Below are 13,026 nucleotides of genomic sequence, written 5' to 3'. Positions count from 1 at the left end.
CCCAGGCCACAGTCTCCATCTAGGAATGTTTTGTGCTAAAAATGGGCATTCTTTAGCTGAAGTATTACCATGGAAACTCCTAATTCTAGGGACTTGCCAAAGAATGACTTAACATTTCTTTTAAAAAATTAGATTGGGCTGAAGCAGCTGAGTTAAACTGGAGTGTGTATACATTTTTAAAAAGTTTTCTATCCATATCCTCCTATATCCTTTAATTTTCACTAAATGCTAGGCACCCCATGCTCCCACCCCTCTCAGCAAAGACTGAATGAAGCTTTCCTCCTACTTAAGTGATTCTTCTGGAAGCCTTAAATTGGAGGAAAGCTTCAGACTTTGCTGTATTGAATGGTTGGATACATTTCAATATAATGTTCTCTCCATATGTGATCCATACATATGTATTTTGTGTTGGGAGGGAAATCTTCCCTCACTTAATGCACCTCTAGAGTAGAGATGGGCACGAACAGCAATACGAACAAAAAGAAGCCACAAACAGTCCAATCCGCTGTTCGCGTACAAGTTGTTCATGAGGCCCCATTCGAAATGAACAGGTGGTCGTTGCAAGCCTCCTTTGTTGCTGTTTGTTGCTGTTCATCAAGCCAGACGTCTGGCACCTGCAATCAATTCCCTTGGCAACTTAGGCAGGGATTGTCTGAACTCTGTCTGAACTCCTGCTGTTGCCCTTGAAACCCCAATCTAAGACCAATTTAGCTTGATAAGCAGATCTTCCTTTCAAGTGTGGAGCTCCAAATTTGTTACAAGGGAACAAAGAGTAGGGGGGAGGGGGGCTCCCAGCTCTGGCTTAGTTTGCAGACAGTGGAGAGGGAGAGAGTTGCTGTTGGCATTTTGATAGAGTGCATTGGAGCTTTAATTTTCTTTGTGTTTGGTGGGATAGGGATCTACCCCTTCAAGTTCCAAGGCTGCTGCCAGGCTCTGGGCCAAGCTATCATTAATTATTGGTACCTTTCCTGGTGCCTGCTCAGGTCAGGTTTCTGGGAGTGGTGCAGTAGGGATCTTGACTTGGATGATGGCTGGAGGAGAGCCTGCTGGCCCCCACGAACAGCCAACCATGAACATGTTCATGAACAGGGCCATGTTCATGGTTGTTCATGAGTCCCTGTTTGTGGATGGCAACAAACAATGAACATCATGTTTGGGGTTTTTTTTCTGTTCATGCCCATCTACTCTAGAGGCTATTGGTGGGCATTGATGACATAGTACATTTATGCTCAGATGTCTCACATATCATTCCCCAAATACATTTATCTTTGGCTAAACATTAGGAAGAATTTGGCTAAACATTAGGAAGAACTTCCTAACAGTTAGAGAAGTTCCTCAGTGGAACAGACTTCCTTGGGAGGTGGTGGGTTCTCCTTCTTTGGAAGATTTTTAAGCAGAGGCTAGATGGCCATCTGACAGCAATGCTTATTCTGTGAACCTAGGCAGATCATGGAGGGAGGGCAGGAAGGGCTACATCATCAGTGCTTAGTTCTCAGGGGCCCTTCTTACATGCCCAGGGTAAGGCTGCTCACCACCTTGGGGTCAGGTAGCAATTTTCCCCAGGCCAGTTTGGCTAGGGATCCTGATAGTGTTTTGCCACCTCTGGGCATGGAGTAAGGGTCACTGGGTGTGTGTATGCAGGGGGGGGTATTTGTGAATTACTTGCATTGTGCAGGTGGTTGGACTAGATGACCCTAGAATCCAACCCTATTATTCTGTGATTCTGATTCTATGATTCTATAAAAGGAATTGCAACTATCTGATAGCAAATTACTTACCACCCACTTTTTCCTCTTAACTGTGTAGCGGATTATAGCACCCTGGACAAAAAGCATGAAAGTCATTGGAGCCAAGACTGTGGTGGAAAAAAAGAAAGCAAGAACAACAGAAAGATGGAAACTTGTCTTCAAATGTGTACTATTCAAACTCAAATCGGTAGCATATTTCTCAAGGATTTTCACCCCAAAGTCAAAATGGCAAAATAATACTTGTTATACCAGTCCAGCTATAGCAGTTCATCCAACCTGATGTCTCTTTTATATGCATCTATGAAGCTGCCTTCTTCCAAATCAGAGCATTGGCCATCAAGCTCAGTACTATCTACTCCGAATGACAGTGAAGTTTCAAGGCCAGGGACTAGACACAAAACCTTCTGCATGCATAACAGGTGTTCAGTCTACCACTGAACTGTGACCCCCCTACTCCCCTCAACAGGAGGTATAACTTTATAAATGGTGGTAACTGTCCAAAGTGAGGACTAATGCTTCTTCCATATGTTGATGATACTTCATGTAGCTCTCATTGCTAATGAGGTATTCACAGTGGTGGTGAAATATCCACACAGCAGATTCCCCCACAGTTCCCTTGCCTCAACTACCTATGGGTGCCAATTCCCTTTCCCCGCTACTAGAAAGCTTTGGAGGGGGGGTGCTTTTTAAAAATTGGTAGTGACTAGCTTACTATAGAGATATATTTTCGAGTGAGTAGCCATGTTGGTCTGCAGTAAAAGAGCCAAATCTGGATTCAACAGCACCTTAAAGACCAACTAGATTTCCAAGGTATGAGCTTTCAAGAGTCAAAGCTCACTTTGTCAGATATGAAGAATGGAAAAAGGAAAGAATCTCTATAATCCAGGCAGAGGGTGGGAGAGGTATTGTAAATTAGAGTGTAAAGGAGCTAGCTATAATGCATGTTGTAATTAACCTGATAGAGCAGTGGAACAAAGTGCAGAAAATTAGCCTCTGTAATGTGAAAAAAGCTTATGCTCCAATTCAGCTCTGGAGGTTTTATTGTTCCAAATTGCAAATAAACTTAATTTCAGCAATCTTGTGTTGTAATTTTCCTTTGAAGTTTCTCTGCTTGAGAACTGCTATCCTTGAGTCAGCAATGGAATGTCCTGGAAGATTAAAATATTCTCCCACTGGTTTTTGAATGTTGTGATTCTTGATATCAAATTTATGTCAATTCATTCTTTTGTGAAGGGACTGACCTGTTTGTCCAACATAGAGTTGAAGAGCATTGTTTACACTTGATGGCATATATAATGTTGGAAGATGAACAAGTGAAGGAGCCTGAGATGGTATAGTTGGTGTTGCTAGATCTAGTGATTGTGTTGTTGGAGTGAATATGGGGACAGAGTTGGCATCTTGGTTTATTGCAGATCCTGGGCCCAAAGTTCATGTTCATGTTGGGAAATGCATTGTTGTGAGTGAGGAGTTAAGTGATCAGATCAACAAAGCCAGAATGATAATGACCTGCTACATGATAAGCCCAAACAAAACAACAGCAGGACCCCACTGGTAGTCACATACAGTTCCCAGATCAAACTAGTTCAATGCATCATAATAACCTTCAACCTACACTGGACAATGATACTACTCTCACACAGGCATTGGGAGGCAAACCTTTTCTTGCCCACAGACAGCCCCTCAACTTAAACAACTCCTAACTCTCAACAATGGGATATAAATTTTATAAATAAATAGGAATGCAACCTTAGGCTACTAAGAAAATTAACAAGTACTCACAGAAAAAGTATGAATGTTGGTATTGGTAAGGCATGTATTTCTTTTTTTTCCTGCCAAGCTGCAGATGGAGAGTAGAACACAACACTTAGGCTGAGAGGGTCAAATAAACACCTTTACAAAACACAAACTTCCATCCTTCAAAATTTAGTGAGAAAATATTGAGGTAACCTGGATAATTATAGGTAAAAGTTGAGGAAAAGAAAGATATAGTTGCAAGAAGGTCATAGGGTGTCCAAACCAAAAGACACGAGGTTTGCTGTCTTTTTGCCAAATTACATGTTCTTCTTGAGGAATTCAGTACAGGATAGAACCCCAAGTTATGAGTCCATAAAAAGGGTACAGTGTCAATGTAAAACACTGATATAAACCTAAGGTAGACAATGGCCAATCTTTTCAGTCAGTGGTTCTCAAACTGTGGGTTGGCACCCAGTTTATGACTCTCTTGGAGGTAGGTTGCAATGTTAGAAGAGAGAATATGGTACAGGATGAGTTGGGCGAGGAGGTTCTGGGAGGTTGATGGTGAATTTTGTTTTGCTTCTGCATAATATATTTAAGAAGTGCAACCCTGTTAATTCTCCTGGACCTCTCAGCAGCTTTTGACACCATTGATCATGGTATCCTTCTAGGCTGCCTCTAGGGATTGAGACTGAGAGACAAAATTTTGTGGTGGTTTTGGTCCTACCTGAAAGGTAGGTTTCAAGAAAGTGGTACTGTGGGAGTGTTGCTTGGCCGCTGGCTTATGGGGTACCACATGGGTTCATCTTGCCTCCATGCTTTTTAATATCTACATAAAACCTGTGGGTAAGGTTACCCAAAGATATGGGATGGGTTGTCACTTATATGCCCACTTAGAGGTATATTGCATTTCCAGCAGATCTCAGGGAGGCTATAGAAACAATTAGCAGATGCCTGGAGACAGTTTTGGTATGGATGAGGGCCAATAAATTGAAGCTTATGACAAGATGGAGGTGCAACTGGTGGCCAGAAGGACTGATCTAGGATCTGAGGTTTCTCCTGTTCTGGGTGAGTTGCAAGAGCATGTTAGCAGTTTAGGTGTGTAGCTGGTGTAGTGGCATTGCAGAAGAACATTGTAAACTCGGGGATTATCACATTCCCTCCTTGTGCCCAGTTCCAGACCAAGCCTGAACATGCTTTCTTTGCTGATGTAGGGTGTGTGTTTTCCCCTAAGACTCGTTTTTTGTATTCTAACATTTATCAGTTTAATCATGATGTCAGGCTGCTGCATTCTTGGGATGGGGTGTGTAGATTAGTACCTGGTACAGGGGTGGTGGGAGGCTAGAAGCAATCTTCACTTTGGGTGATTGTCACATGCTCTTATTGGTGGGCCTTGGACACTTGGCCTCGCACCTCCCTTTCGAAGATGATTAATCACCTTCTCCCCCTCTGAAGGCAATTAGCACCAGGTGCAATACTTGCATTTACTTTATATATAAACCTTAGAGACCACCTCCCCTTTGTAACCTCAACTCTGACTGACCCATGGAGCGGTGCTGTGCAATTTGGCCAGACAAGGAGTCAACTTGTTGTCATTTCCAGGGGGTTACTGGCAGCAGAAGGATCGTCATAAACCTAAGTTGTGTCTTTCCTCTGTATTGTTTCAGTTTTGCATTTACTTCTGTATCATTTTGTTCTTGCACTTATTTCTTTCTGGTGTTAAATAAATTTGTTTTCCTTTCACATCCGCGTGTTCATTGCTGTCAAATCCTCTTTGGCAAAACAGCTGAACTTGGGCTTCCAATTGGGTAAACAGGTGGCAGTGGTGGCCAGGGGCACATTCCCCAGCTTTGAGTAAAAAAAGATCTCACCACTGTGGTACATGCCCTGTTAACATGTATATTAGATTGCTACAATGCACTGTACATGGGCAGAATCCAGAAAGTACAGTGGGTACAGAATGCCGCAGCCATGATGCTGTTTGGAGTGGGTTGTAGGGACCATATTGTTTCAGTTTTGTTCCATTGGCACTGGCTTCCAATCTGCTTCTGGGCTCAGTTTAAGTCCTGGTATTGACCTTTACAGCCCTTTATGGCCTAGGACCTGCATACCTTAAGGATCACCTACTCTTATACAAACTTTCCCAAGCATTACAGTCATCCTCAGAAGCCTTGTTTGGGTGCCACCACCATCTGATGGGTGGCAACCCAAGAAAGGACTTTCATGGCACCAAAATTATGGAATTCGCTGCTGGAGAGTTTTGCCCCTCTCTCTCAATCACTGTCTTCTTCCAGTGGTGAAGAGTTTTTTTGTTTCATCTGACATACCCTACTGAATCTCATTCTCATTTATTTTTAATTGTTGATTGTATTTATATGTACTGTTCTTAAAAGTTATTTTTATTCTCTTTGAATTGTTCACTGTCTTGAGAGTCCTAATTGGCTAGAAAGACAGGAATGTTTTAAATAAATAAAAATAAATCAATGTGCAAAATTACCATGAAATATATATCAATAAATCCAAAATAAAATATCAACTTCAGATACAATATTTGAGATTCAGATATGAGATATGAGATTCTTGAATTTTATGTCTTGGAGAAGGAAAACAATGTAAAGTTATTTTGCAAGTAGATTCTGAAGAACAGAGTAGGTTTAAAAGTGGATCCCAGATCAAAAAGTTTGAAAACTACATTTTTAGTCAAAATTCTTCCTACTGCCACCTCGACTATTTCAGAGGAATGTAGTAGTATGCAATCTCAAATATCTTGTCTAAGAAACAACAGTTTATAGCTACTCATGACCAGCTGCAGTCCCATTCCCTGCCTTCTTACCTCCACAGAAAGGGGCTTCCCCAAGGTAAACAGAAGAGGGTGCATGTTGAGATCAGGGTCTTTACGGAAACAGTTGGGTTTGGCATGATGCTGGTTATGCATAAAGTTCCATTGACTTGGTGGCCCACCCTGGATATATAATGAAAATAAAAATACTTCATTTATTCATCAGATGAGTTATAGCATGTATCCTTCCTCCAGCATACAGAGTGCATAATTTCAGAGATAAATCTATTTGTATATGTGCTGAACTTGAACTAGGACTCTGGGAAGATGGATAAAAATTGACACAGCTTCACCACTCTCTGTCTCCTCTCTTTCCTTCTAACAATTTGTGAACAACTTTACCAAAAGCCCTATTGTCTCACTATGACAAGGCTTGAAACAAAGGTCAGCTGCTTAAAAATCCCTTTATGAGTAGAAAATAAGTGTTTACAAGAAATTGACCTTGTGTGGGAGGAGGCAGGCCAAGAAAATGGGTGTATGTGTGACCACTGCCCCAGTCAATGATGTCACTTTGGGCACAATGTCACTTCTGGCACAAGTGACATCATTGACTGAGGCTGCAGGCACAAGTGTGCATGGAGACAAAAGATAAGTGCCTGCCACTGCACCCCCCTCCCAACTCCTGCTGATTGGCAGGTACGCCTGACAACCATAGCTATCTGGCATCCATGAACATGGTCTAGATGATGTGCCTGTTAGGCACATATCTCCTGTGTCAATCTCTTCTTCTTCTGCCCTTCCTCTACCCTTTGTAGCCCCAGAGAAACAGAAACTTTTCGGATAGCCTAGAGAAAAGGCAAGTTGAAAGCAGAATGCAGCCATAGATATCACAGCTCCACCAGAAAACTGGTAGAACAGGCCTAGCTGGATCAGGTCTGAAAGCCTGAAATCAGTTGCTCCCATCCCTGTATTTCCTTGCTGATAAATGGATGTTGTTTTGAGCGCACCCATATTTGCTGTGAGAACCAAAGAGCAGGAACTTGGGTGTGTACCTATTTGTGACTTGAAAGCAAACGAGAAAGTCCCATTATCTGATTGCAAATTGAGCCAGGAGAACATCTGGTGACATTTGGAGGCAGGAGGGCATCGGCTTGCACATATATATTCAATTTTACTCTGAATGCCTTACCTGCAAATCGCACAACAAATTGCTGAAACATTACCAGGTCCCCACCCTGTGTAACAGTCAGATGTGAGTTGCAGATTTTTCTCAAGTCCTGCCTGCAGTACCTTGTTTGGATCAGGAAAACACTGGATGTGGAGAAAGGGTTACACCCTCTTCCACCATGCTATTTTCTTGACTGAACATCTCAGGGGAGGTGGTATTACTGTTTGGCTTGGTAGGAAAATCCATGCATTCCCTGGGACACACATAGGTTTCCCCAACAGGCCTAACAGTGCCCTCCAAGGCTTCATATCAGGAAAATGGCATTGAGGGAGCCCCTTCTCCACGCATGCCAAGGTCTCCATCTGAATTGGGCAACTTGCATGTGGGAACTGAGGAGAACTTGCAACTCACAAAGTTGCCAGTCTGGATTGTAAATTCCTGGAGATTTGGTGGCAGTTCCTGGACAGGGCAGAATTTGGAGAAGGGAGGAAATTTAGCAGGAATGTGATGCCATACAGTCTGCCCCCTGAAGCTGCCATTTCCTCCAGAAGAACTGATCTTGGTAGTCTGGAGGTCAGTTGTAATTCTGGGAGAACTCCAGCCCCTAAACTCACATCTGACTGTTACAGAGAGTGTGGGGAGAGAAACAACCTTTGTACCTGGTCATGTGTTAATCTGAAAAGATTTCTTATTGTTACCTCCTCTGCTGAATGGCTAGTGTTTAACTGTAAAATAGGCTACTTCGTTGAATACCTGACTCAAGTACCTTTCTCTTGACTCAAGTACCTTTCTCCATCATCAAAACTGTTCTATGTTTAAAATGGAGAGAGAGTTCTTGGAAGCAAAAGAAGCAGAGAAAGTGGGGCAGAAGGAGGAAGGGAGCACTTTTCATATCTAACAAGGATTAAACCCAGCCATTCTAACCTTTCTCTCTTCTTTCTCTCCTTTTCTCAGCTGAGCTACTTCATGAGGGCCCAGCCTCACTCTGTCTCTGGAGGTGTCACTTGGTGACCCGAAACCATTATTCTCTATTTCAGCTCCCCTGCCTGAAATATTGGGATAATAATACTTAACAACATGACACAGTTGTTGTAAGAATTAATGTAATCCTTGGAGCATTTTGAATGCTTGAAATGGCAACATAAATTATATACATTTTATGATGACCCAAGTCCAAGGTCTTCTTGCCTTAGTAGAATAGACACTGCATCCAAGAGTTACTGCTACACTTATTTTTTCAAAAAGCTATCACAGTATTGGATCCTTACCTTAAGAACTCCTAATACAATGAAATGAATTAGTTTATTCCACTTGAGCTTCTGAAAGACTGAAACATGTCCAAGATCATGCTGAAAAAATCCATACTGGACCTGGAATGCAATAAGCAATGCCAAGATAATTCATTTTAATAAATTGGTTTGTGGGGATTAATTGCTAAATTAATCTAATTGCTAAATTAAATGTTAGCAAATAAAGAGGTACATAAACCCATTCAAAAATACAATATCCCCAGGAGACTGGTTATTTAGAAAGAACAGGATGTCTTTCTGCTGTATCCTCTGTTCCTGGGGCAGCAGGAGAAAAAACATATTGGCTCGTACGTAAGTACTGAAGATCAAACACAACAGATCAACTGAAGGATATCTGTAGAACAGTCCTGTAGAAGCTGCTGATCCATGACTTTTTCTCATAGTGCTGCTGTAATACTTTCAGTGTAATCCTAATCAGAATTATGCCCTTCCAAACCTGTTGACTTCAATGGACTCAGAAAAGTGTGACTATGTTTAGGGATGCACTGCTAACGAGCCGCAACTTGTGGACAGGGTAAGTTTCCTTACCATGAAATCCTCAACCTCAAGCAAAGGTATCCAGTAGTTTCAGGAATGTGGGCTTTTAAACTTTACAGATATGCCACTGGATGAACTCATGAAAAAAAAAGTTCCTTTGGCACTGTGGTAACATTTGACTACTTCATTATGATGCTCAGTTAATTGTGAGTAAAGAAGAGAGTGACAGGAACCCTGACTGAAAAGCCCATTGCTTAATATATATATGTGTGTGTGTATATATATACACACACACACACACTTCAGTGAAGCTTCAGTGTCTTATACCCAGGGGTGTAGAAGTGGAAACAAAAACAGATTTAGCACAGTTCTATATGTGCAAGATCTTATGCAACACCACTGCTTCCCTCCCTATCTGTTATAGTGTCCAAAAACTGGTAGTACAAGATATTGCACAAGCAGAAATGCAAGTGGGGACATAATAAGTTTGATTTAGTGCAAGTGACTTGCATTTCAACTTGTTCAAGAGCTCTAGTGCAAGTGGACATTTTGTACTAATTTAATCCAATTTGTGCACATTCTCAACCCAGCAAAAATGGAATATATTATTTCTCTTCATTGAGGCAGGAATACTTAAGTAAGTATTCAATGAGAATGTAGACAGCGTGGAATATTTTCCATTGAACTCTCATTAACTACAACATAGCTGAATTGCTTTTGAAATATGGTATTCTATGTAGGTACCTGTCAAAAAACAGTTCAATTGCTGGCTAAAAATTAGAGAAGCATCGTTGGCTGGGTTTTTCCTCTCATCTGACTTCTATTAGAGCCAGAGGAGTTAGCCGTGTTAGTCTGCAGTCACAAAACAGTAAAGAGTCTAGTGGCACCTTTAAGACTAACCAACTTTATATTAGCATAAGCTTTACAGAACGACAGTTCTCTTCGTCAGATGCATGGAGGGTATGAAGAAACTAGTCGGAGATATATAGGTGGTGAGGGGAGGGGGAGTAGATGCAAATCAGTTGCAAAAGTCATGAAAGAGGTGGAGTGCACAATCCAGGTTGGGTGTGGCCCCTCTCCTCCATAGCTGAATATGAATGGAATGCCTGAAAGGCAGTTACTTCTGATCCAGAGTCTCTATTCAATCCAAGTCTGATTGAATCAAATTTACAAATGAATTCCAATTCAGCAGTTTCTCATTAGATTCTGCTTTTGAAATGTTTCTATTGAGCTATGATGACCTTTAAGTCCTTGATGGAGTGTCCTGGTAAACTGAAGTGTTCTCCTACTGGTTTCTGGATATTGCCATTTTTGATGTCAGATTTGTGTCCATTTATTCTTTTGCGCAGAGGTTGGCTTGTTTATCCTGTGTACAGAGCAGAGGGGCATGTACACAAATCTTGAAAGCAGCACTCTTCTTGCCATTTGCAAACAGCAAGAAAATGGATGCTTTGAGCTTCCTGCCACCTTTTTTACCTGATGGGAGGGGGAGGGGGAGGGGGAGGGGGGTTGTAGCGAGTCACTCACTCCAACCCCCTTCCCCCCTCCCATCGGATAAAAAAAGGCACTGGGAAGCTTGAAAGCAGCGCTTTTCTTACTGTTTGCAATGGTAAACAACTTCTGTTAATCTCTTATCTCGAAAACCCTATGATGAGACAATCCAAAATGAAAGGAGATACAGTGCTAGAAGATAAAATCTCCAGGTCGGATGGCACTCAGTTGGCTACTGGGGCAGAGCCAAGAACAAGAATGAATAATACTATTCTGTTTTAAACTTATATAATACATTTTTATTTTGAAGAACAGAATAATAATAAAAGGAGATACAAAAAGGAAAAAAAGGATTGTGTAGCATAATTGTGTAAACCAGAAATAATTATATATAACAGAATATATAAAACACAAACTATATCTCCCCAACATCCCTTTCATTAAATTTGTAAAGACACTATCTATGAGATTCAATGATACTTACTTACATTTGGGTACATTAATATTCAGCATTAAAGAAGGCAGCAGGAAGCTTGAAAGCAGCACACATCTTGCTGTTTGCAAACAGCAAGAAAAGTGATGCATTGAGTTTCCCACCGCCTTTTTTTACCTGATGGGAGGGGGGGAGGAGGGGGTTGTAGCGAGTCACTCACTAACCCCCTCCTCCCCCCTCTCATTGGGTAAAAAAAGGCAGCGGGAAGCTTGAAAGCAGAACTTTTCTTGCTGTTTGCAAACAGAAAGAAAAGTGCTATGGCTGCTGCTGCTCTCCCCAAAGCTTTCCAAAATGCTCCAAAGCTTTCTGAAAGCTTTGTTTTGGTATTTCTGAATCAGCTCAACAATGCTGGGGCTGATTCAGAAATACTGAATCATTCCCAATCAGGCCCAATTTGGGTAAAAACTTGAATCGGAAACCCGATGCACACACCCCTACTGATTAGTATGGCACAGAAGAAGGCAATGGTAAACCACTTCTGCTAATCTCTTCTCTTGGTAGCAGTGAAAAGAAATCCTATGTTTTTGGAGGTGATTAGAAAGGTGAACTCTTCAGTAAGTTTCTAATGGCTAGGAATCTGTACCAGCTGAGTAAATTCCACATCCTCATAGTAAAACAAGATTCCTGTGAAGCCCATTTATGGCAACTACTATCAGTGCTATGGACTAAAATTCTGACAGAAAGGATAAAATTGTACATCGAATGGTTAGGTATTACAAAACACATACTGAATTCAGTTAATTTCCGTTGGTGTTATTGCCCAAAACTCCAACAAAGAGGTTAGCTTCATTGAATGTCTTATGAGAATATTATGAACCATATAAGAGTTAACTGATTCTAGAACAGCAGAAGAATAATCTAGATATTTGTTATGTTCAGTCACCCAGAACCATTACCTGGCTTATGGTGAATAGTGCCACACCAACAAGGAATGGTATCCAGGACTTTCCAAAATACCAGATGGTGAGCCAGGATGCAACATCAATCAGTAGGGCATGAAGAAATATTAACATGAAGAAATGATAATTGGGTTTCAGGAGTCCCATCCTCTTCACCATGCTGTGTAGTTCACGAAAATCATTTATTAGCATTTCCTGTGACAAGAGGAACAGTTAAGCTCTCTCATTTCTGGCTGTATATTACTCAAACTTCCTCTGAATGCTTTCTTCTTCCAGAGGCATCACAATGGAAGAAGAAAGCAGTAAGCAGACAGGTTCTGCTGCAGTGGTGTGCATGTCAAAACGTATTGTTTTAATTCCATATCAGAAAGTCAGGAAGGGCACGATTATTATTTGCATTAAACATTAGAAGTATTGTTACCAACCATATTGGAAGGTCATTTAAGGATATCAGAACAATGTTAATACTACCAAATGATAATCATGTCCCTTTTCAAAATTACAAAATGAAATTAAAACAATTATTGAAGTTTCTGCACTACCCCCCCCCCCAACCCTAGGCACCAGGATTGGGGACAAGGGGACAGACAGACAGACAAAGCACACTCCATCTGGTCGATGATGCACCATCCCTTTAAAGTTTAAACTCTATGGTCCTTTGAAAATAATGTCCTTTTAAAGTTTAAAGGGTCAATGTGCCACAGTCCAACTGGGTTGAAAATAAAGAATGGTAAACCTGGCCTGTGGCATCTGGAAGCCAAATCCACCACAATTAAAATAATGGTCCTTTAAATTTTAAAGGGCTGGTGCTTCCTATCCCCTCCCTATCTGCTCCTGCTGCCTTCCTGACACAATTCCCAATTCTGATATTTAGTGAGAGGGAAATTTCAGAAACAGGGATTGTCTTTTCTGTGATTGAGTACTGCC

The 13,026-nt window shown here is 41.4% G+C and overlaps 1 protein-coding gene across 1 annotated transcript in view; it reads right to left on the bottom strand.

Annotated features, from left to right (window-relative positions):
* The window catches only part of LOC129324175 (acyl-CoA (8-3)-desaturase-like), a 34,731-nt gene that overhangs the window by 11,294 nt on the left and 10,411 nt on the right, over positions 1-13,026 (bottom strand). The window contains exons 3-7 of the mRNA XM_054971233.1: positions 12,097-12,294; positions 8,698-8,799; positions 6,316-6,444; positions 3,528-3,585; positions 1,779-1,855 (exon numbers count right to left, since the gene is read on the bottom strand). Coding sequence (XP_054827208.1) covers positions 1,779-1,855; positions 3,528-3,585; positions 6,316-6,444; positions 8,698-8,799; positions 12,097-12,294 — 564 coding nt within the window. The remainder of the gene's footprint in view (positions 1-1,778; positions 1,856-3,527; positions 3,586-6,315; positions 6,445-8,697; positions 8,800-12,096; positions 12,295-13,026) is intronic.

This window comes from Eublepharis macularius, chromosome 2 (genome assembly GCF_028583425.1).
Source record: "Eublepharis macularius isolate TG4126 chromosome 2, MPM_Emac_v1.0, whole genome shotgun sequence".
Classification (NCBI taxonomy): domain Eukaryota; kingdom Metazoa; phylum Chordata; class Lepidosauria; order Squamata; family Eublepharidae; genus Eublepharis; species Eublepharis macularius.
The sequence above is the reverse complement of the archived record's forward strand: the minus strand, read 5'-3'. Positions and strand labels throughout refer to the sequence as shown.